The sequence below is a fragment of the Bidens hawaiensis genome, unplaced genomic scaffold (genome assembly GCF_021521415.1).
Source record: "Bidens hawaiensis isolate Kalapana, Puna unplaced genomic scaffold, B.hawaiensis_p1.1 tig00044713_1, whole genome shotgun sequence".
In the NCBI taxonomy this organism is placed as follows: Eukaryota; Viridiplantae; Streptophyta; class Magnoliopsida; order Asterales; family Asteraceae; genus Bidens; species Bidens hawaiensis.
Window position 1 is genome coordinate 106,852 of NW_027497940.1, and position 24,623 is coordinate 131,474.

The 24,623-nt window shown below is 34.3% G+C and overlaps 1 protein-coding gene across 1 annotated transcript; it reads right to left on the reverse strand.

The window, feature by feature from the left end:
* Positions 1-618: 618 nt before the first annotated feature.
* LOC143595138 (transcription factor HY5-like) lies at positions 619-2,343 on the reverse strand. Its single transcript, XM_077074250.1, has 4 exons — positions 2,065-2,343; positions 1,042-1,234; positions 810-966; positions 619-708 (listed from the first exon to the last, which is right to left on the reverse strand). The coding sequence occupies exons 1-4, from the start codon at positions 2,162-2,164 to the stop codon at positions 667-669; spliced, it is 492 nt and encodes a 163-aa protein (XP_076930365.1). The 5' UTR covers positions 2,165-2,343; the 3' UTR covers positions 619-666.
* Positions 2,344-24,623: the final 22,280 nt, after the last annotated feature.

A 24,623-nucleotide genomic window follows, 5' to 3' on the forward strand; every position in this document is an offset into this window, starting at 1 on the left:
ATGTTAACCTAGAAATTTTCCAAATAACACTAAAATTAGAGCTTGGCCAGCGGCTTTGGGCTTTTTTAAGCGTTTGGCCAAAGGCTAGAAGACTTAGCCGGAGGCTAGGGGTATTTTAGTGTTTAGCCGATGACTAGAGCTATTTTTCGTCTACAGGCTGTGTTGATTATTCTGATCAATTTCATTCTTTCTCCTCCGTATCATATACTCCTCTCCTTCGTTATGGTCTTTCCTAGAAAATATCCTTAAACACTAATACAACACAAAAAGCATGTACCCCACGCGAAACTTCTTGAGTGATCCGAAAGATCATTGTGGTAGGTAACAAGTACCAAAATAATGTAAGAGTCTAGATTTTTATGTCCTTATAACATGTGTCAAAACTAACACCTTATACAACTTTAAAAACTTAGGACAAGTTGTGAACTATATAAAATCGGCCAAAGTACTTGCCCATTTTAATATTTTATTTATATGGATATCTAAATTTATTAAATATCTTTACAAACATTCCACCATTAAAATAATTATATAATAATATTCTCAAAAAAAGCTTCAACATCGCCATCCCCACCACCATTTTATGTTCCTTAACACACAAGAAACGGCAAAAAGCATGTGCTAATTACTTCTAAAACAAAATCTACTTCTACTTCAATTCTACTTCTACTTCCTTTCTTGAATGCCAGCCGTTGTGTTCTTTAGTATCTGCATCATAACAACAATATATTATAATAAAAGAAAGGTCTTAAGTTGGAGTCTCTAAAAGTAAAAGAAATTTGTCTTTCTAAAAGATATGATATACATACATGTCTAAGCATCTGGTTCTCATTTTGCAAAGTCGACATACGCTCTTCAAGCTCCGAGTTCTTCTTCTCTAACTCTTTAACGCGTGCCTCCAACTCGCTCAAGTACACCTTCTTTCTTTCTCTTGCTTGTTGAGCCGAAACTCGATTCCTCAACAACCTGTTTAAACATTCCAAAAGTTCCAATAAAATTCTTAATATTGGTTACTTTTGTAACAAGTTAACCTTTAAATACCTCTTTAATCGCTTGTTTTCTTTGTCAGCCGGACTTTTCCCTTTTCTCCTTGTACCTTCAGTAGATACTTGAACGCGGTCTGGTTGTGAAACCGACATTGGTTCGCTGCCGGTTCCTGATGTTACAACGGCTTCTGGTTCGGCTTCTCCACCAATCTCTGGCACCTTTCTAATCTCATCATCACCCTCCATACCTATTATTATCACACGTTACTCAAATCACAAATGAAATTAACCTAACTAAAGTAATTATTACAATACCATTTATACAATTTTGAAACAGAGTAGTTACGCCAAAAAATGAAGTAGGTTGATAATAATTAATCTAATTCAAAAATTAAATCATACAGTAATAACTTATTAGTATAGTAATTGTTGTTGTACAGTTTTGAACTAGAATAATTACAAAAAATAAATAAATAAATGAATAAAGTCGGATTCTCTAGCTCAAAAACTAAAAAGTAATATTCTAGTTATTTAACGCTTAGCATGTTAAATCTATTTGTATTTGATCCTCACATTGAATACATACCTGCTGATCATATCACCAAATTTGCTCTAATTCAAAAACTAAACTGTACAATAATAACTATAACTAGAGTAATTATTGTTATACAGTTTTGAAGTAACATAATTATAATATAAATAAATAAAGCAAAGCACTCTAGTCCAAAACAGAAAACTAATACTCTAGTTATTCGTATCCTTAAAATGTTAAATCTATTTGTATGTGATCCTAAATCGAATTTATACATGTGATCACCAAATTTATTGTAATTCAAAAGTTAAATTGTATCGTAATAACTATCGTTATTTATTACTATACTGTTTTCAACTAGAGTAATTTCAAAATAAATAAATAAAGTAGCGTGCTCTAGTTGAAAAACTAAAAAGTAAATATTCTAGTTATTTGTACGTTTATCAAATTTAATCTATTTGTATTTGATCCTAACACCAAATACATACATGCCGATCATATCACCAAATTCATAGCATAAAAACAAGAAAATGGCTAAAATTCTACCTTCTTTCACATTAATTTGAAGAGCCGAGCTCGAAGATCTTTCACTACTTGACTGTAGGCTCGGCACGACCGAGCTCGTTGCCGCGGCTTGATCCTGCATTTCTATAGAAAGAAAGTCGCAACTAAGCAATGAAAACACTCTCTTCTTCAATGTTTTTTGTCGGGTGAAAAGAATGAAACAAGGCGGGAAGATATTGGTGACAGAGAGAGAAAGTGAATGATATTATAGCCGTTGGATGATGACTGATCGGAGGGTTAAGAAACCGAGAGTGGAAGATTAATATGCCACAATGTGAATGTGTTAATCTGAAGGCAGGTAGATGAGATACGTGGATCAAGTGTGAGCTTAAGATGGTGACATTATTGGATGGCTGTGATTGGTTAAAGGTGGTGTCGATTAATGGGATTCCGGGGCCCGTATTGACATATTCAAGGTGCTCTATGTACGGGAATATCATCACAAAAGAAAGTGACTTGAAATTTGAGGATATCAACTATGTTTATATTAATGATAATAATAATAATAATAGGACATGTGACATGTGATCACACATGACGTATCGTGTTCAAACGTCGTTTAGTTAATGTGATATACGAGGATGTACTACTTGCTTAGTTGTGTTATCGACTTATCGTATCACATGACAACTACTACTTACTGGGATCGATTATATGTTTGTTTTATATGGTTTTAGAATGTATAGGGTATGGATTTCTTTTTGAAATTGTGTACAGTGTACTAGTTGCTTGCGAATTATGATATTTTCTTTGTGCTTTAGGAAAGTTCAATTGTGGAGTCCATATAAGATAACAGGAATGAATATGCCGACTTGACCAGCACTTCCAACATTTCAGTTGACGATTATAATTGCTGATAGTTAGACAATTATATCGAGGGAAATTCTCCACTAGGAACTTAATCAGTGAGAACCCAATTACCACTGATAGCTGATTCAACACCAACACTTGGTTACCACTTATGATAATTTGCTACTAAAGGTGGTTGTCAATAATAAGCAATTCCACTTTTTATTGTTTACGTGAAACTTTTATTCAACTATGCAATTATAGTTACTAGGGGTTTCGCGACTGTGAACCATCAGATTTTAAGGTACTAGAAATGAGAATAATCTACACTGGACTTCATAACGTGTAAAAAAATGTCATCTCTTATTTGATACCAGATTATGGTGGCATTAAAATCACCAACATTCTTCAACCCATTTTAGTGTAATCCTCGATTCACGGAATATAGTCATAATCGGAAAACGAACTCATGTATATATCGAAAATGTCTTGTAAGTTTAATTTTCCTTTTAGTATATTATGCATTACAAAAATTCATATATCTCTAAGGATTAATGTTTCTCTTGAATACATGACGATAATATACACATAGGTTCAACATATACATATGTTCTTACTCGACGCTATTATTTACAAGCATTGTGTCCATATCCTTTTATAAGATACATGGAAGCCATTGTTGGAAATTTTTGACAAATAATATTTATTAGTATTTGTTACTAATAAATAAATTATTAATATGTCCAAAGAGTAGAGATGAATGTGATATCGATACTATAAAGTGTATAGTTGAGAACTTGAACATTGGTAAAAAGGGAAATGGGTTTGTCCCACTTTGATAGAACGCTTGAGAGTCGCCATAGTATTTTGGTGGTTGGATCAGGTACTACGACAAGTGCCGACGTGAGGAACAACCTTGTGACAAGTGTTGGTTGATCTGATGAGTCAACGTGCCATGTGTCATCACCAGAGGAGTCGTCATACAATGCGTGACAAGTGACCCATAACTCACCCCTACATACGACATGTGTCGAATGCATGTTGACAAGTGTCGTGTGCATGATTATGGGTGCGACACGTGTCATGCCGAGTCATCGTTACATTACTATATAGAGCAAGTGTCGTGCATCACTTGGAAACACCGTTTTTCGGATCAGTCACATCATGTATACACACTCGACCCGACCACACAACGCCAAACCAGTTCGTGTTCTCAATTCCAACTCTCTTTCTCTCGATCCCGATCTTTCGTTACAAATACAGTTAGGGTGCTAGGGAAATCCCGGCAGTACATACTGCTTCGGCTGTTGTACCCTGGGAAACAGACGGGCTCACGGAGGTAGCCCGAAATCTGTTTTAAGGGACCTCTGTTTAACATAAATCCTCAGCCATAACCGGGAACCACAATTTATTCATTTTTGCAGCTAGAAAGGTGTAGATGTTTTCGGGTGATCAAGACGGGTTCACCAAGCGTAGGGATGTACAAGAAGACGTGTCGGTGAACACGAGCTAGACGATGTTAGCGCGGTTCCGGTGCGGTTTCAACATGATGATCAACTTGGCTCCGGTCCGGTTTCAACTGGTTGAAGAATTCACTATAGGAGCACAAGGTAATGTCCTCGGTATGAATCAAGTTTTATATATATATATATATATATATATATATATATATATATATATTATATTTGTTGTTATTCTCGTTTGGATTTGTATACGGTATATTTACTACAATTTTCCAAATTGTATAAAAAGATTATTTATTTATTTATTTTATTAATCTTATTTAATAAAATCGTGACCCATGTCATACAGCCATTCCTCAGCTTCTCAAAACATCTGAACCTCGTACTCATTTAGGTGTTTTTTTTTATCTTACACTTTCATGTGCATTTTTTATAAAGTATTAAGAAGCTTCAAACTCCTTCTCTTACACATCCAAACACATACCCTGCGATGGTATAACATATGTGTTCAAATTTCTAAAGGTAAGCTTTCAACAATGAGATTGATCTATAACATTGTGTTAGATGGGAATTCGGTATCTTGCTAGGAGGGATTTAAACTGGCTGTAATCAATCCCCTTACGCGACTTTAAAACTAGTCTATGTGTTATATATATTAGTAATGATGATGTAGATAAAGATATACACTATTTATACTTAGTTAAGTTGTCCAAACATCTAACTTCAGCGAGAATCCAACTCCAATACTTCACTAACTTCATTATTTCAGGAGATCAAAATCCAAATTATAGAGACCTAGGGATGTAGAACTCTTCTAGGTAATATGGGATAATTAAGAGTAGTAAATAAAAGATAAATGATAGAAAGATTGGTTGGTCCAAATAACACACTGACACTACAAAGGTGATCCAGTTGGAGATTAACGTCTTGTTTTTTAGTTTTTTAATCAAGGAAAGAAAAGGAAAGGAGAGGGAAGGATAAGAAAGGGAAGGGAAGGGAAGGGAAGGGAAGAAAATTTTTTTTAATTAGGTGTGTTCTTGAGTTGGAAGGAAATTAGAGAAAAGGAAAGGATAAATTGTTAAAAAATAGTTATCCTTAGTAATCATCCTATTTTTAGGAGGATAACTTATTGGGAAAATACATTAATTTAATCAATCCTAACTCCTACTACTCCTTTCCTTTTCATCCTAAAAAACTCAAGAACACCCATTTTTTAACTATCCTTAATTTTCCTTTCCTTTCCATCCTTTAAAAAAAACTCAAGAACAGGGAGTAACTACATCACCATATGTCGACTCCTTGATCCTGGATTAAGAATTTCCTTTACTCAAATATGTTTTATAAATGTTCTTTTATAATAATAACTAGTTTTAAAACACGTGTAATACATGGGATTATCTAAATAATTAAGTTACAAATAAAGTGATGCATAATGTATATAGAAAAATGTATTACATAAATAGATTTTATTTATATCTCAAAATGATTTTTTCTTTCTAAAAAAATGAAATTAATAAAAAAATAATGCACATGCAAAAACATACCCACGAACACTCCATCTACTGAAAATTTATTCTCAGTATCATATATGTATGATTGAAATAAATTTAATATGAACCAATTTTAGAGAATTCTTCTCATATAATAATATTTTTGAGCTACACCTTAAAAAAAATTTAGATAAGTTTGAGAGGCTTCTCGACTTTTCCAATTGACAAAAATAACATGTTAACTCGTTCAATTTTGTGAATGTTTTGCTTCACTTGAGCATAATTTTGTACGACATGCTTCACATACAACATTCTGATCATTATTAAAGGAAAAGTTAACGCTAACACAAATGTTTCTAATTTGTTACAAGTTAGAAACATTGATAGACCTGGAGGTGACATGTTGGAATTGTTTGTCAATTTTTCTTAATTTTAATAGTCATGGGAAAAAATACTCAATGTGCAAAATCCCGAATCTTATGACTATTTCCAAAAAAGTCATTAAAAATTAATTCGAAAACCATTCTAATTTAAAATTCTAACTTTCATTTATTTTACATTTTCAAGTCAAAACTTTAAACCCGTAACAAGTTTGACGATAAATCTATTTGCATTCTCAAATTTTTAGAAATATTTGGATTACCTCTTTATTACACGTAACAAATTTGAGCCAAATGCAGTTAACTTGTACCAAACAATATATACCAACTTTTAGCCCGTAACAATCAAATTTAAGTTCCACAAAAAATCTGAAACAATCCTTGATAATAAAAACTCAAGAAACTAAATATGATAAACTGTATTATATTTGAAAGTGATTACTATCCTTACAATTTAACACATATATGTATAGTTTACTAATTACCAGAAGAAATGGATAGATATAAATCATATATTTATAATTTATAAATTTATTTGACAATGTACAAAAAGCCAATAGATAAATGAATTTATTTTTTAAAAAATGGATCAACTTTTAAACATATATTTATAACTTAATGATAAATAAATTACTTCGTAAACTAAAAGCATATTAGATTTATTTTGTTTACAATCTTCAACAATATACATAGTATAATATGTTAATAATAACATTTAAAATTATATTTTTTCAATATTTAACAAACACGGTTTGTTGTTGATTTTTGAATTTCATCAAGTATGTTGTGAAATATATTCTAACAATGTATAATAGTATAATATGTAAATATTTATTTTTATAAAAGTGTATATATATAATATAAATAGAGTAAAGAAAAGTGAATAATTAATTATTTTATACATATAATATAAATGGAGTGTAAAAGAAAAGTAAATAATTATTTATATACAACATATATAGATTTAGAGGGAAAAAATTATAAGGATTAACCAAAAATTGATATGTGTTTACAATCATTTTACTTTATTAGAATAGGTAGATAATAATAATAATAATAATAATAATAATAATAATAATAATAATAATAATAATAATAATAATTTGAGATTACATAAATTATTCTTTAAATAAACTTTTATATTTAAGTAATTATACTCATTCCATTATCCCACATGATAGATGTGAAAGCCTCTAAAATGATAGGTCTTGGATTCAATCTCAAACAAAGAAGGAAATTTACTATAATTTGAGAAAGAGTAAAAATACATGTAATATTTGTCGTTCAAAAAAACAAAAAGGTAATTGTATTCCTAAAGCCTTAATATGATATCCATTTCTTGTCATGGAGTGTGTATTTGATTCTTTGACAAATAAATCCGTTATTGATTTGGAAATTTGCTCGATGTATGTCACTGTCGTTCCACAACTTGAACGCATTATTTATTAATGTTTCTTGATTTTATGGTTTTAAAAATAACAACGGGTTAAAGGTTATGCACTAAACAAAGCAAATGAAAGGTAAAAAGTCTCAAATGTCAAATTTTGTTAAACCCAATTAGCAAAGTTAAAACCAAATGGTGTTAACATATAGCAAGGGAACTAATGAAGGCAGCCAATCACTTAAATTACCTATGAGATAGAAATAAGAAGGCTGGGCTAAGAAGCCCACGAGCGATAAACAAAAGCAGCCTAGTCGGCCCAATTAAAAAAATTAAAAAAGCAGGTCACGAAGGGGTTGGGGGTCCAGCAATTGTTTGGTTTATCTTCATGCCAGCATAGGTTCTTTTTAATTGTAAGGACTATGGTTTAATTCAATTATATAAACATAGATAAATAATAGTGTAATAGTGGTAAGTGTCACAAAGTTTAGGCAAATTAGAAACAAATAATCCCATTATTTGTGTATTGACCGATAAAACATACCTTTAAAAATCAATACCAACGGTTAAACCTTTCAAACTATTTTTGTCTCAATGGATTTCCGTTAAAAAACACTTAACATCGTTAAGTTTTTTCCGAGTTTCAGGCCAATGTTTTAGGGCTTTTGATCGGAAGAAAGAAACAAGTCGAATGATGTAAAACTTATATTGAAATGGCGATCCAAACGACGAAACAGTGTTTCAACTCGGGTGTTTGAATTTTCAATTAACAAAAATTAAGTCATTTGAATCAACGTTTCGAGATAAGTTTTACATCAATCGACTCATATCATCCTTCTGATCAAAAGCCCTAATACAGTTTGAAACTCTGAAAAAAACTTAACGATGTTAGGTGTTTTTAACAGACGTCTATTGAGACAAAACAGTTAAATGGTTAGACCGCTGTAGTGATTTTTAAAAGTGAAATTATTATTGACCAATACATAAAATTTAAGATTATTTATTTTCAATTTGCCTTTTATTTAAATCATGTGATGTCTAACCAAATGTGATTGTCTAGTGTGCTGGTAGTTGTAGTGTCACTTGAAACATAACCAAACGTTGAATTCAGGTTCAAGGCCTGTATGCGGTGGTAAATCAGGGCCGGCCCATAGGGGTGGCGGTGTCGTCGACGGCCACAGGCCCGACACCTCGTTAGGCCCGAATTTTTTTTTTAAAAAAATTATATTTATTTTTTTTTAAAACAATATGTATATTAATGTTTAAACTTAATTACATGACCACTAGATTGGTCTAGTGGCAAAGGGTATTACTTTCAACCAAAAGGTAATGTGTTCAAGTCTCATTTGAGACATGTTTAATCCTACATTTATACAAAATTTTTTTACAAAACCCAAGTTATAACCAAGTAAACCTATAAAAAAATTTAATTGTTTAAACCAACAAATACTCCTTTTTAATTAAGGCCTAAAAAATATTTCGTCTTCGACCCAAAATTTTTTTTGCTTTCTCGAAGCCGGGTCTGTTATAAATGCTTCTTTTGGTGCATGAAATTCACTTTTTAGTATTGCGTTTGCTTCAATTTTTTGTTTTATGTTTTATAGTTTATGTTTTTTTTTGTTTTAAATAATTTAATAGTACAAATTGTTATTCGGGTTTATTCCGAAATTGACCGAATTCATGTCGATTCCTGTTGCAGTGCCGGATAAAAGTTTTGCCCATCGAATAAACATCATTTTAAATGTTAATTTTTTGTATCATAAACTATACGAGTGTTGCTACTATTAACGACGTCTACTGAGGTACTATAACGAACCAAACCGATACCGATCAAATTCCTGTCATTTTAATCATAAGTTATACATGTGCTGAAATCGTTTGGACACTTGTAGTGCCAGTGTTGTAACTAACGTAACTGATACCTACTTAGTTCGCGTCGTTGCGTCGCCACAACGCAACGGGTTGTGACCTAGTTTATTATTTAATGTTGATGAGTAATATTTATATTTACCACTGAATTCTTATCGTATCGTGACAACTTGGCTTGGATTCATATGTATTTTTGTGATGTTTGCTTATGTTAATTATGTTATTTCTTCATCTTCATCATGTCATTATCGTACTCAGTATACCTCATTAATAGCAAAGCTATGGTAGGGTCTGGGGAGGGTAAGATATAGACATCCTCATCTTTACCCTTTAGGAATAGAGAGGCTGCTTCCGGTGAGACCCCCCGGCTCGATAGTAGTTTTGCATCAAGCCTTGAACATAAGGCACATAATACTCAACTATCGGGACACCGCCGATTAGTGCATGTACCCTTGTCTTTCGGCTATCAACGCCATCACATGATACCTGATTAACCTTCCGCCACTTTTAACGTTATTTTCACAAGATTAGTAAAATAACGTCAAAATTAGTGCAATTTCACTTTTTCCACCCGAGGGTTCACATATATATGCATTATATGCGTGCACCGCAAGCAGGGCATATTAATTATGTTATATGTAAGACAATAATTGATTCTCCGATGTTGGCATACCACTTAATTGTCTGTTTGGTATGAGGTAATAAAACAGAAATGAATGTGGTAATAGAATGGACAAAGGAATGAAATGAGTTATTATCATTCTAATGACATGATTGGTTACCACATGGAAATGAAATGATTAATTACTTTGTGTTGTTTGGTATGCAAGAAAAGATGGAAAATTAAAATAAAATTAAAATGGTAGTGAGTGGCGGTGGTGGTGGGAGGTAGGTGGTGGTGGGCGGTGATGTTGGTCGGCGGTGGCAGGTGTTGCGGGCGGCGGGAGATAATGTTGGTTTGAGGTCGGTGGTGGTGTGGCAAAGGTGATGGTGGTGGTGGCCAGAGTGAGAGCAATGGTTAATGGTGGTGGCTGGCGACAGTGGGTGGCGACGACGGTGATGGTGATGGTAGTGGGCGGCGACGACATGCAGTAGTGGTTAGGGGCGGGGACGATGGTTGATGGCGATGGTGGGTGGTTTCCAGTGGTGGCGGCGACGGTCATGGTTGTTGGTGGTAATGGTAGTGGTGGTTGTTGATGGTGGTGGGTGGTGGAAGTGATATAGGGTGAAAGATGGAATGGAATGACAGAAAAATAAAGATTGGGGTGGATGAAATGAAATTGGGTTGTTTTAGGTGGAATGGACGATGTAATAGGTCATTCAATTCCATTAATTAACCAACACACTTTTTTTCATTACCTTACTTTGGGTCGTTTTGTTCCGCCCTCCATTTAAGAATACCAAACACTACCATAAAGATATTGTAAATGCCAACTCGTATGGTTTGCTATAATTCGTGTCTAAAGTTAACTAACTAATTAATTAATATATGTTATGTCTATGTAACCATTTTTATACTTCGGGTGGTGGGAGTGGTCATGCTACCCCTAAGCATCCCTAACACTCTCTTATCCACGCAAGTGTCACTTTGTTTTATCCCTAACCATTTTTCAACCGCGGAAATGCTTATCTTTCACTCCCAATTCATCTTTCAACCATTTACACGTTTAATTGTGTACATGTGTTTGTGTGTGTGTGTGTATACATACATAGGCGAGTAATGTACAATAACCAATTATCATACAATACGTATGCTAGCATATTGAGCGTTGATTCAATATACAGAGAGAGGTACTCAGGGGATGAACGTCATGGCCAAGCCGCCCGGGGTGGTTTCTCTTACTACGGCCGGTGTTTGCAACGGGGTTAAGACACCCTGATGCCTTTGGGCTGACTAGTTTGTCCCCCCCCCCCCCCAATAATATCATACATCATGTTAAAAAGTTACAATCCGACTTAATTACTTGAATGATACTTATGTTTAAGCATTTAATGGATGCTAGTCATATGCATGTGATTCATGTTCTTTTTAGTGTGAATGTGTGACTGAGTCATGAGTTGATCCGTTAGACATCTTATAGTGAGCTACGATGTTATGGCTGGTATTTTTTTAGTTATTTTTTAAAGGACTATTTTATTAAACAAAAAAAGGATCACTTACAAGACAAAAGCATCTAAAAAACAAACAAAACCGAAAACATGATATAAAATCAAAACATACAACCTATTAAACTAGAAAACTCACAAAGTTGAACTGAAGCCATTTTCCCCACTCCAAGCACGTTCTTTGTTTCACTCACATGAAGGATGCCAATTTGATGTCGTTCACCAACTTACACCCTAGTTAATTCAATTAAGGATCAAATGTTTGGTGTTTAACTACATGGTTCGTGTTCCAAGTTTCGAAGTCCATGGCATGATCAAGATAAGTTATATAGCCGATCAAAAATTGTTCACACTGAATTTGTCTTGCAATTAAGTAACCAAACCAAAAACTAGAAGTGATTCCTCGTTTCGTGTCTTTGTCAATGGCCACCTACCTTTTAGGTAGGGGGTTCGGTCGACCATTGTGAAAAAAAATTAGTGCTATTATAGTGTTAAAATTCCAATCGATCCCCGTAAAATTTTAACATCGACCCTGTGAAATTTCGAAATCAGAAGGGTGATGAGCATCCGCATAACCACAATTGAAACTTTGCCTCGTTTTTCCGGCCGTCACGTTCTGAATAGTGGAGTTATAGAAAGAAAAGAGATGAAGGAGAAGACTTAATATTAATTTAACATGTATTGGGCCTGTTAAATCTCAAAACCACATCCAATGAAGATTTATTTCAAAGTATAAACATATAAGCTTTTTTGTTATATTTTTTTCTTTATCGTGAGCTTTTTTGTGTTATTTCATTTATAAATTAAATTAAATTTTTTTGTCAATTTGTTCATTGTGTATTAATTAAAATTTTTTATAAATTTTTGCTTTTCATAATAGTTTAACAATATTTGTTGGTGTATAAAGATATTCTTTACTATATATTTTTTAGAAAAAACTAAAAAACTTAAAATATTATTTATCAAATCCTTAAAAGAAAAAGTAAAGTAATGCTAAAAGAACTCGACAAGTAATGAGAATCTAAACGATCGTTTTTTATTTTTATTGAGAAAGACTTGTTTACAATTGTCAAAAGTAGATAATATTTCAATTTATATTTAAAAAAATAAAACTTGTAATGAAAAATTTTAAATATATTGTCTTTTAATTATGCATTTCTAATGATATTTTGTGAATTATATTTTTTATATGACTCGACCCATTCGATCTTATCGGAACGGTGGAACCGGACCAGTAGAAAGCAAGTAATACATACTTGACTTGACTCGAATGACCGAACCGACCCGGGAAAAAACCATATAACTATGTATCGACCCAAAAATATTCCGACCCATTTGAGAAAATTATCTGAATCCGCCACTGGTCTTTGTAACGGATTATAACTCTCTTGTATACTGTGTGTTATTGCTTATAAATTTAAATGTAAACTAGTTTAGTTTATCCTAATTAAAACCTCAAATAAACTTAATTCAATTGCTTTTGTAATTAACAAGACATCTTTTACTAACTGATGTGTAGGTAAAAGAATGTGTTTAATTAAAATGTTTAATATTGTGTGTTTTAATTGTTTATATCTATCGAACACAGATACTTTGAGTGGTTTTATGTTTACAGATGCTCAGAGCTTAAAAGAGCTAATTTGGAGCACTTAGGATGGCAAGGAATTGAGTTATGGTAAAAAAGGAAGTAATCGAGGGAGTTTGGAAGTGATTCGTGCGCATCTAAAGTAAAACGGGCATATTCGAGGCTAGAAAATGAGTTACGGAACCCATAATAATTGAATTTTGAGTTTCTCGACAAGACGATTATGAAAATTTAATACTAGTTACCGTAAGGCAGAGGCTTCCCACCGTAAGCTATGATGAACAGGCCGTAGCTTATGGTCTGGTATGACGGGAAATCCGTTTTTTCTTGTTTTTTTTCCATATTTAAGCCGGGATCAACTCTAAATCGATTATTCTTCATACCCTAGCAACCAAGGACAATTTTGGGGCCATTCTCTATCATCATAACACCTTCCAATCATCATAATCATCCATGTTATCATCCCTGCAACAATCAATGAAGCTATTCAAAATCAAGATGTAAGGCTAAACCGTTCGTGACCATATGCGGGAGTAGGATTATGTTTGTAAAGAGGACTTTTTGGTATTTTAATCTTTACATTGAAACTAGAGTTGATCAATCATTCAGTTGATTAACCTTTTTTTCGTAATTGAATGTTTTGTGATTTTATCAGTTTATTGATTTGTGGTCATCAACTTTTAGGTTTAAGTTCTTTGAGTCATTGACCAGTTTATCTTTAGCCATTAAATCACTTACATTTACCAAACCCTAAAACTAGTAATAAATTAGGTTATTATTCATCCAAACCAATTGTTCGGATTAAGTTCTTTCAATCAGTAAGGTCAAATATCTAGTCTTTTGATTATAGGTGTAATGAAACGAGTTTTCCAAATAGGTTTAATCAATTGGTGTAGTCTGCTTCAAAGCCTGAAACCTAGAGTTTGGTTACTTTTCTCAAATTGTTTACAACCAAATCATTATTTAATCTAATTAACATCGTTTGTCTACCAAAGTATAATTAATTAAATGACATTAAACTTGATTAGCACTTTCCACTGATTCTTTGTGGATTTGACACCTTACATGCCCTTGCTACTAAAGGTAATTTTATAAATATTTTTGATTGACATTTCGACATCGGTCAAAATCGTGCCGTTGCCGGGGAATCAACACACAAAGTTCTAGTTTAGTTTAGTTTTTTTTGTTTTTATTTTTTTCAGTTTTACGTTCGGTATTTGTGTGTCTCATGTGTGCAGGTAACTCAAGATAACGTGCAGTTGTGTTTATGACCCACCTGAAGGATATACAGCCGTTGAGGGTGATGATTCGGACTATCCTCTTTCATATCATGAACCACCTTCATCAAACCCTTATAATTATTACGAGTTACATGGTTATAACCAAGGGAACTTCAACCAGCAGGGTCGCAACAGGCAGTACCAAAATCATTCACCATCTCTACCTGATTATCAATGCTATTATGAGTCTGATGAGTATGATAGTGATGAGTCCGATACACCAACTTTTGTAAATTATAAAGAGGATGAGGACTACTATTCTGATGAATACCTTCAACCGACATACGAAGAAGTTCCTCGCGATTATAATCAAGGTGGGTAAAATCAGAGTAATTCAGAGCATAGTACACAACGTATGTATGTTTCGGATCAGTTGTCTGTATATATTGATGATAGTATTTGTTCAAAAAAAAAACGAAAGAAAAAAGTGAAAAGTCAAAAAAAGTTCAAAAGGAGTTGATGTTTGAGTCAATATTGGTTGTAAATAAAAGTCAGTGAGCTTGTTTTTTTTGTTTGTTAGAAAAATTGGGTTTCATCCACCATAAGTCACTAAATAAATCCTATTTCACATCCGAACCTAAGCCACAAGAAAAATCCATAGTCCTATTCTTTATGCAACCGGTGGGTAATGGGTGGAGATATGATTTGCTTGCAAGCTTATTACATTATGTTCATACTTGGGCAGAGATACTAGAACACTTTTTGCTGGTCTAGATATTAAACCTAGAGGAGAGATATTATATTATGAGGGGTGTGAACATATGTGCTTTAACCGGAAACAAAGTACACTTGTTTGGGCGATTCCATAGTTTTTAAACACATTACCAAACTATTTGGTGGGTTATCAATCTTGAAAATGTCATTTCTTGGGAATTGAGTATGGCCTTATACCTCACTAGTATTAATAATGATAATTGATGAACCATCGATCGAGCTATTTGTGTTGCATAATAGTTTGCTTGAGGACCATTTAGATGGGGTTGATTAGTACGGGTAAGTAAGGTCGTATCCACAGGGAATCAGTGGAAAGTGCAAGTTTGACTCATAACATAAAAACTAACTAACTAGGCCGATAAACGATGCCAAGCAGTTTAGAAAGATGTTTTAAATATGACACGATTACTTTTATGATTTGTAAACAATTATGAGAAAAGTTGATTCACTTCAGGTTCAGTTAATTCGATGACCAAATAATCACAGATTCAGATAAGCTGATTGCGCAAAAATTACTAGACCTATTAGTTCAGTTGTGCCAACAATTCGGTTAGGGTATCGTTTGTCATCACAACCAAACTATTAGGTATAGTAATATCGTAGGTAAAAGAACGTTTTAAAGTATTTAATATCGTGTGTTTTAGTTGTTTATATCTTACTTGCTTACTTGTCTACCCAGGCTACCTGTGGGTTTAAAGGGCTTGTTGCATATGCTAAATGCAATCGTAATTCCTACGAACGTGAGTTAGGTCTTTTAACATTTTTACTTGTTTTACAAATTTAATTATGAAATTTATTTAACTCGGCTTTGGTAATTAAAATGCACAGTTTTACAAACGGTTTAAAAGACTTATTCTAACGGTTGTGAGAAGCATGCTTCTACACGTGTGAGGTTTGCAGATATTGTTGAGTGAGTTGAGGAGACAGGTGCATCTAGGCCAGCACGAGTGCACACGAGTTACCTATATCAGGTGATTTCATTTTCATATATTTCTTTGTTTTTCTAGTTAATTTGTTAAAAGTGTAATTGTATAATTTGATATGACCATCACTAAATTAATAGCCACTCAATTTAACCCACATATAATGGCCTTTACATAAACAAATAAAATAATACTCCCTACCCTATATTATTCCCTAGGAGCCAAGTTTGTGCATTTTCCCTTCATTTGTTAAACCCACATTACAAGTCGTGTTTGTCTCGGCTTTTTTTTTTTAACCATGTGGATGAAAACCCGCTATGTTAGAGTTGTACATAAGTTATTTGTCGAGCATAGTACACAATGTACCTATGGTTGTTTGTATATATTGATGTTAGTATTGTTAAAAAAAACCAAACATCAAAGAAAAGCTTAAAAAGAGTCGATGTTTGAGTAGGTATATATGTTTGAATCAATTGGGTTTCATACACCATAAGTTACTAAATAATTCCTATTCCATACCTGAACCTAAGCACAACAAAACCTTAGTCCTCTTCTTTATGCAACCGGTGGGTAATGGGTGGAGATATGACTTGCTTGCAAGCTTATTACATTGTGTTCATACTCGGCATAGAGGGAAGAGAGATAATAGCACATATTTTTTGCTGGTCCATTTATTAAACCGAGAGGAGAGGTATTATATTATGAAGGGTGTGAACATGTGTGCCTTAACCGGATACAAAGTATACTTGTTTGGGCGGTTCCATAGTTTTTAAAATGCATTACTAAATTATTTGATGGGTTATCAATATTGATAGTGTCAGTTCTTAAGAATTGAGTATGACCCTATGCCCCACTAGTATTGATGATGATAATTAATGACCATCGATTGAGGTGTATGTGTTGCATGAGAGTTTGCTTGAGGACAATCAAATGTTAAGTGTGGGGATGTGATGTGTGGTTGAAATCATGTGTTTATAGTATTTAATATCGTGTTTTTTTTTGTTTATATGTATCGAACAAAAGTAATTTAAATGGTTTTATGTGGGGATGTGATGGCGCCGTTACTAGAGAATCAACGCGTAAAGTGCTAGTTTAGTTGAATTTTTAATTTTTGTTTTTATTATTTCTTCGTTGATTTTAAACGAGGTGTTAGTGTTTTTTAATCATGTAGGTGATCTTACTGGTTAATGCAGACAACATATTATTTCGCAAGAAAGTGCCGCTAAAGTTTGATCCAAAGATTGAAAAAACAGCAAAGGGAAACCGAGCAGCTCAGAAACCTGAGTTAAACTGAAAACCAGAAGCCACAATTTCAGTACCGAAAACAGAATACACGAGTAACTGAATTAACCAAGACCCGAATGACTACCCACCTGATAACCAAGATCAACCACTGAACCAAGAACAACTTGTTCCATAAAAAAACCCACCACCTAATCGAAACCATAATTCTAACTGTAATAGAAACCGTGGAGGGGGTAATCATAACCAAAGAAGGCAGTTGGACTTTGATGACAACCAGTCAGTCAGATCTGCCCCACCAAATCGTCATAGGCCAGCAGAGTTCGGGGAAGAAAGACCAGGGGTTAATCAGGCTAATATACGGGTCGAAGAATGGAACATCGGGGATGACGCGGGGTTAGATATTTATGACGATGAGAAGGAGTTTTTGGATGAATATGGGGTTAGTATCAGCAAAAAATCTTCATAATAACTAGGAACCTCGACAAAACCATCCAGAAAATCAGCAATATCAAGCACCGAGACGTTAGAATAACCGCGAGCAATAGATTCCCTCATGAGTTTGATGATGGTGTTCCGAGAGCATATATTCCACAACCTGTTAGGGGAGTCCAAAGTCACTTCATCCTACAAGTGGCCAAGAACCCTCTACCGATCATTATTCCGGTTAGAGATGGAAGAACTTTTTCAGTGAGACAGGGCAGTTTAATCAGATTACCCACGTTTTATGGAAACACTACTGAAGAACGATCTCTGCACTAGTAGTTTTAATTCAATATGTGCCACTATCTCAAGTCAGGGTTTTACCACATATAAGGTGATATTGTTTGTTTTCCCGTTTAGTTTGAAAGATGCAGTGAAAGAATGTTTCTTGTCATTACCATCAACAAGCATTTACACATGGCGTGATATGGCACAACAATTTCTATGTACGTAATTGAACCTTAACACAACTTATCATCCACATCCTGATGGGCAGAGCGAAAGAACAATTCAAACTCTGAAAGATATGCTACGAGCATGTGTGATAGACATAGGAGGAGGTTGGGATGACCATCTCACTTTAACGGAAATATCGTATAGTAACACTTATCACACAAGTATTCAGGTCGCATCATTTGAAGCATTATATGGATGTAAGTGTAAAACGCCGGTATGTTGGTCTGAAATTGGGGATAATCAAATTTTTGGACAAGAGATAGTCCAGATAACAATAGATAAAGTTCTCCAAATTCGAGAATGACTTATACAGCCAAAGATAGGCAGAAAAGCTAAGCAAATGTTCGTCGTAAGCCGTTAGAATTTCAAGTATGCGATAACGTATTATTCAAGGTATCACCTTGGAAAGGTGTTGTACGATCTGGAAAGAAAAGAAAGCCAAGTCCTCGTTTCGTTGGACCAATTGAATTGTTCGAATGAATCAGTATAGTAGTAGCCTATTGCTTACACATGATGTTTTTCATTTCTCTAAATTGCATAGATGTTTGGCATACAAAACTTAGCTATGCCTTTAAAAGATGTCGAAATCAATAATTAATCTAAAGTTTGTAGAGCAACCTCTACAGATATAAGATTTTAAAATAATGAAATTGAAAAAGACGAAAGCTAAAGTTAGTCAAAGTAAAGATGGAACCCCCGACGATGTCTTGAATATACCTGGGAGTTAGAATCAGAAATGAGAAAGAAATACCAACACCTATTTTTGCGAATATCTACGACGAAATTCATTCCAAGGTGGGGAGGATGTAACATCTTTAAATTTTCGGACCGGTTTTGGTCAACTTCAAAATATAAAGGACAAATAATGAAAAATATGAGTTTTCATACTCATCACTCTACGTGATGTGCCATGAAGAGGCCCATCACGATACGTGATGGAAACCTCACAAAACCCGTCATTGCGCTACAAGATGGCCGTCCGGAAAAAGCCATCACGCTACAAGATGTGAGCTTCAAATTCGCGATATAGACTAGAAATGTTTTTGGACTTATCTTAGGCATCCAACTCTAAATACCCATGTAATGTAGAGGTTCCGCTTAAGTATTATTATATTGGCTTAGAGCCTAGTCAAAGGTATAGCCCAAAACTTGATCAAATTAAGTGTAAACATAGTTTTTAATTTGCAAAGGTTATAGTAAAAATAATGTTTTTTTATGATAAGAAATATAAAAGTGTTACATGCAAGAGGTACAGTTAAATTGGCGTTTCTTCTAAAAAAGAAGAAACCTAACATGGACGTTTCTTCATTTTGTGAATAAGAAAACGTAGCATATAGGTGGAAAACAAACGAAAGGACCAAAGGTTCAAGTGTTTTATACAAACTAATAATTGACAAGGTTAAAGCTATGAAAAATAGACTAAAGTTCTAATACTAGATCATTCATCTAGTTATTTACAAAAGTTATTCTTATATTATAGGTCTAACGTAACACTCAAGCGTAAATCAGTGAACTGCACTGATCATAACAAATGCGAATATGCTCATATCTATAAAACTCTTTAAACGAGTCAATTACCCAGAAACCAAAGCTTACATGGCATAATATATCCCTAAAACTTTAGTATCTGATTGGAGATGACGGGTAGCCATTAGACGACCTAATGACTCCTTTGAAAAATTTATAATATAAACGATGAAAATTATAGTTTTACAAGTTAAACTCCTTTGTAACCACATAGGGTGTTAAGTTTCAAAGTTTTTTAAATATAAAATATTTTAATCAAAGACTTATGCTTTGCAACCTTAAGATTTGATATATTTACAAAACAACTACCAATGCTTGTCACACGCCTAGGACCATGGAGCTGAGTGTGACACAATTGATCGAATAAATCAGTAATTATGGGAAGTGGATATCAGTTCTTGATAGTTACTTTGTTCAAATTTCTATAGTCGATACACATTCTTATCGACCCATCTTTCTTCTTGGCGAAATATCGGAGCTCCCCATGGTGATGAACTTGGTCGAATAAAGCCTTTCTCCAAAAGTTCGTCCAGCTGTTTCTTGAGTTCTTTCATCTCTGTTGGGGCTAATCGATAATGGGACTTGGCTATTTTGGATACTAAGTGTATTTTAAATTCGACTTCTCGGTCAGGTGTTATACCCAGTAGCTTGTTGGGTAATACGTCATGAAATTCTTCTACCACTGGCACATCTTTAATTTCTTTCTTCTTGGGTTCTTCAGTCACACATGCCATAAACTCTAAATAGGCTTGGTTTAAATGTTTGTTAGTTTTAATCATGTGATTATGCTAACTTGGCCATCATCTTTCTTTGGCTATTTGAATTGTTCGTTCGTCCGGGGCCTGAAGTTCTATCTTTTTCTGGTTACAAATGATATTGGTTGTCGGATAACCAATCCATACATAAGACTGTGTCAAAACCAGTTAACGTCATAGGTAACAATTGAATAGATATGACATATTCAACCAACTTACAAGATTTTACCATTTTCAAGTACTTCACATATTTTAACTAAGTCGTCATTGGTTATTTCTACTTTTAAGGGTTCATTTAATTTTCTTAAGGGCTCATTCAATATAATACAGAAGTTATAAACTATAAAACTTTGATTTGCATCTGAATCAAATAAAACCCTAAAATAAACATTATGAACTAATTAAGAACGTATCAGTGATGGAAATTGGTATGTCCGCAGCCTTCTAAGTGTCTACCACGAACACTCGGGCATTCCCTTTATTGTTTTCATTCTTGACGCCGCTACCTCCAGCGCCTCCACCAACATTATTCTTCTTTGGACATTCAAACCTGAGATTTCTAGTTTCGTTGAATTGAAGCAAGTCATTTTCTTCTTCCAGATGATGTCTTTTACATGTCTGTCATACTAGGAACATAGGGTTAAAGCCAACTCTCCTAATATCTACTTGGTTACCCTTGAAGTAGGTATATTTCTTCCCTTTCTTATCACTTCCTATCTCGCCCTTTTTTCTTCTTCTTTGTAGCGGATAAGACCATTCATGAGATAACCGGCCAGTTTAATGGCGGAATCGGAGGTTTATGGTAGATTTGGCCTAACCATGTCTCAGATTTCTCTTGGTAACCCTCAAATGTAGCGGGTTACTTTGCTGGATTACGGTGTCCCTAGTTGGGGCACCAATCTACAACACTCTTGGAATTTAGTATTGTATTCATTCAGATTAAGTCCAACCACCTTGTGGTTCAAGAACTAGGTTTGGATCAGATCTATTTCTTGCATTGGACATAACTTCTGTAGCATCCAATCTTTAAATGCTTCTTATTACATTTGATATAACAGTTCTCTACCCTTGACTTAATCAGAGTATTCCACCACTCCAGTGCCTCACCTTTAAAATTATAAGGGCAATACTGATTTTTCACGGTTTCAGTAATTTTGCGGAGTGTTACGATTGACTCCGTTTCCTGGAGCCATCGTAGAGCTATTATGGCGCCCTTGTCTCCATATAATTATTTGGGACCGTAACCTTTGACTTCCCTAAAACTATAGCCTTTAATTTTTAACTTTTTGAATTTATGGTTGAAATTATCGTTGGCATTTGAGCTATACACACTTTCATCATGGCACAACTTCCAATATTATGTGTTTCAGTGTTTGTATTAGAAGGTGTTGTGGGATGTTCCCCTTTTTTAGGAAAGTTTTGAAACCCATCGCGTAGAGCGATGACTCAACGAAATCTGGGGCACAGAACCAGCTTAGGACACATAGCTAGTTAATGGCGTTAGACATGTTTACAGGTGCTGGACGCGTAGCCGTTTACTAGTGTCAGACGCGTAACCGGAACCTAAGGCGTAACTGTTGTAGTACTCGTTCCCAGTGTAGCCCTCATCGAACGCGTTTCCGACATTGGATTTGTTGCCGTCGTAATTGGAATCGAACACATATACAGGATCACATACTTTACCAATGAAATTGGTTCCGACCGCAAAACTGTCATCTGAATCAGAACCGACACTTGATGTGTAAAAATACTTTAGTAGACTAAGATAAATAATTCATTGAGTTAGTTTTAATGAAATGGATATATATGTAACATATATGTGTTTGAAAGGGAAATGTGTAATTGGTTCATTTGTATGAGGAAATATGTAATTGTTGAGTTTATAAATAAAAACTAACTACAAAAATATTTATATTTTAGATTAAGGTCTATTTATGTCTGGCTTATTTTGTTTATTTTCTTTTACTAAAAAATGATGACGAATTTGTTTTCGGTCTCTAATTTGTGACTATTCGGGTTCGGTCACTAACAACTCTTCACATGATTAGACCGGCCACTATGGGATTCAAGGGGCAATTTAGGGGGGGGGGGGGGGGTTCTCACGATGAAGGGGCGATGAGTGGAGTTTATTGGTGGCCATCTATTTCAATGGTCATATGCCTGTTCAATTTAAAAAAAATAATTTAATTTAATTTAATTAATCTATTATGGTTACTGTCACACCCTCAAAATCCACTAACGGAAAACCACAAAATCCATCTTCCTCCTCACATATTTTCTCATCCAAAAACATATATTTTCTTTTAAAAATTATCAACCACTCACAAAAATGAACCCCAATACAAATCCGAACCTGATCCTGAACCCGAACCCGTGAAATCCTTCTCAAATTTTGCAAAGTAGTTTCACTACGTGAAAATTGACATTCAGCCAACACGAAAAAAAGTGTGGCCGTAGGCCTTTAGCCACACACATTTGGTTCAGGTCATATGTGGCCAAAGGTCGCGACACCGTGGGTATGATATGGCCACACACAGTTTTTAGTGGCCTTATGTGGTAATAAGTGTGGCTAAAGGGTACATACATTAGTTGCTGGCCATCAAGAAGCCTCTCCAATAAGTGTGGCTAAACGGTAGAAAATGGCCACATGACAATTTACTATGAGTGACCTTTGCACGTATATAGCCACATGAATTCATGTTTCAGCCACATGAATTTTATATTATTGTGGCCAATAGGGTTGTGTTAAGCTTGTATTGTGACCTATACCGCGTGGATATAGCAAAGAAATGACCACTTAAACTAATAATAGAGTGGCTAATTATATGATATGGACACTGGATGTTACATTAAAAGTGGCTAAATATGTTTACTTTCCACTCAGACACTCCTTTGTAGATTATAGTGTGGCCATTGTCTTACCGTTTGTTACACATAATGCTTTTCGTAATTTAAAGTGTGGCTATTGTCAAACTTTTTGTCCCACATAGTGAGGTACTGTGTGGCTAATCATATCTTATAGACACTGGAGGTTATTGTGAATGTGGCTAAGTATGTTTACTTGCCACTCAAACACTCCTATGTAGATTATAGTGTGGCCATTGTCTTACCATTTGTCACACATAATGCTTTTCGTAATTTAAAGTGGTGATATTGTAAAACTTTTCGTCACACATAGTGAGGTACTGTGTGGCTAATCATATCTTATAGACACCGGAGGTTATTATGAACGTGGCTAAAAATATGAACTTGCCACTCAAAAACTCCTTTGTAGATTATAGTGTGGCCATTGTCTTACCGTTTGTCACACATAATGCTTTTCGTAATTTAAAGTGTGGCTATTGTAAGACTTTTCGTCACACATAGTGAGGTACTGTGTGGCTAATTATATCTTATAGACACTAGAGGTTATTGTGAATGTGGCTAAAAATGTGAACTTGCTAGTCAAAAACTCTTTTGTAGTTTGTGGTGTGGCCATTGTCTTAACGTTTGTCACACATAATGCTTTTCGTAATTTAAAGTGTGGCTATTGTCAAAATTTTCGTCACACATAGTGAGGTACCGTGTGGGTAATCATACCTTATAGAAACTGGAGGTTATTGTGAATGTGGCTAAAAATGTGAACTTGCTAGTCAAAAACTCTTTTGTAGTTTGTGGTGTGGCCATTGTCTTAATGTTTGTCACACATAATGCTTTTCGTAATTTAAAGTGTGGCTATTGTCAAACTTTATATCACACATACTGAGGTACTGTGTGGCTAATCATATCTTATAAACACTGGAGGTTATTGTGAATGTGGCTAAAAAGGTGAAGTTGCCACTCAAAAACTCTTTTGTAGTTTGTGGTGTGGTCATTGTCTTACCGTTCGTTTAACTGTTCGTGAACCTTTCGGTTGGAAGTTCATTTATGTTCGTTTATCTATGTTCAATTACGTTAGTTTAGATTATAAACAAACAAACATAAACGAACACAAGTGTTCATTTTTTAAACTAAATGAAAATGAACATAGATATTTGTTCGGTTAAGTTAAAAGGGAACAAACCTCCTAGTCACATAAGATTAGGTGTTCTGGCCAAGCAAAAAAGTACCACGTGCGTT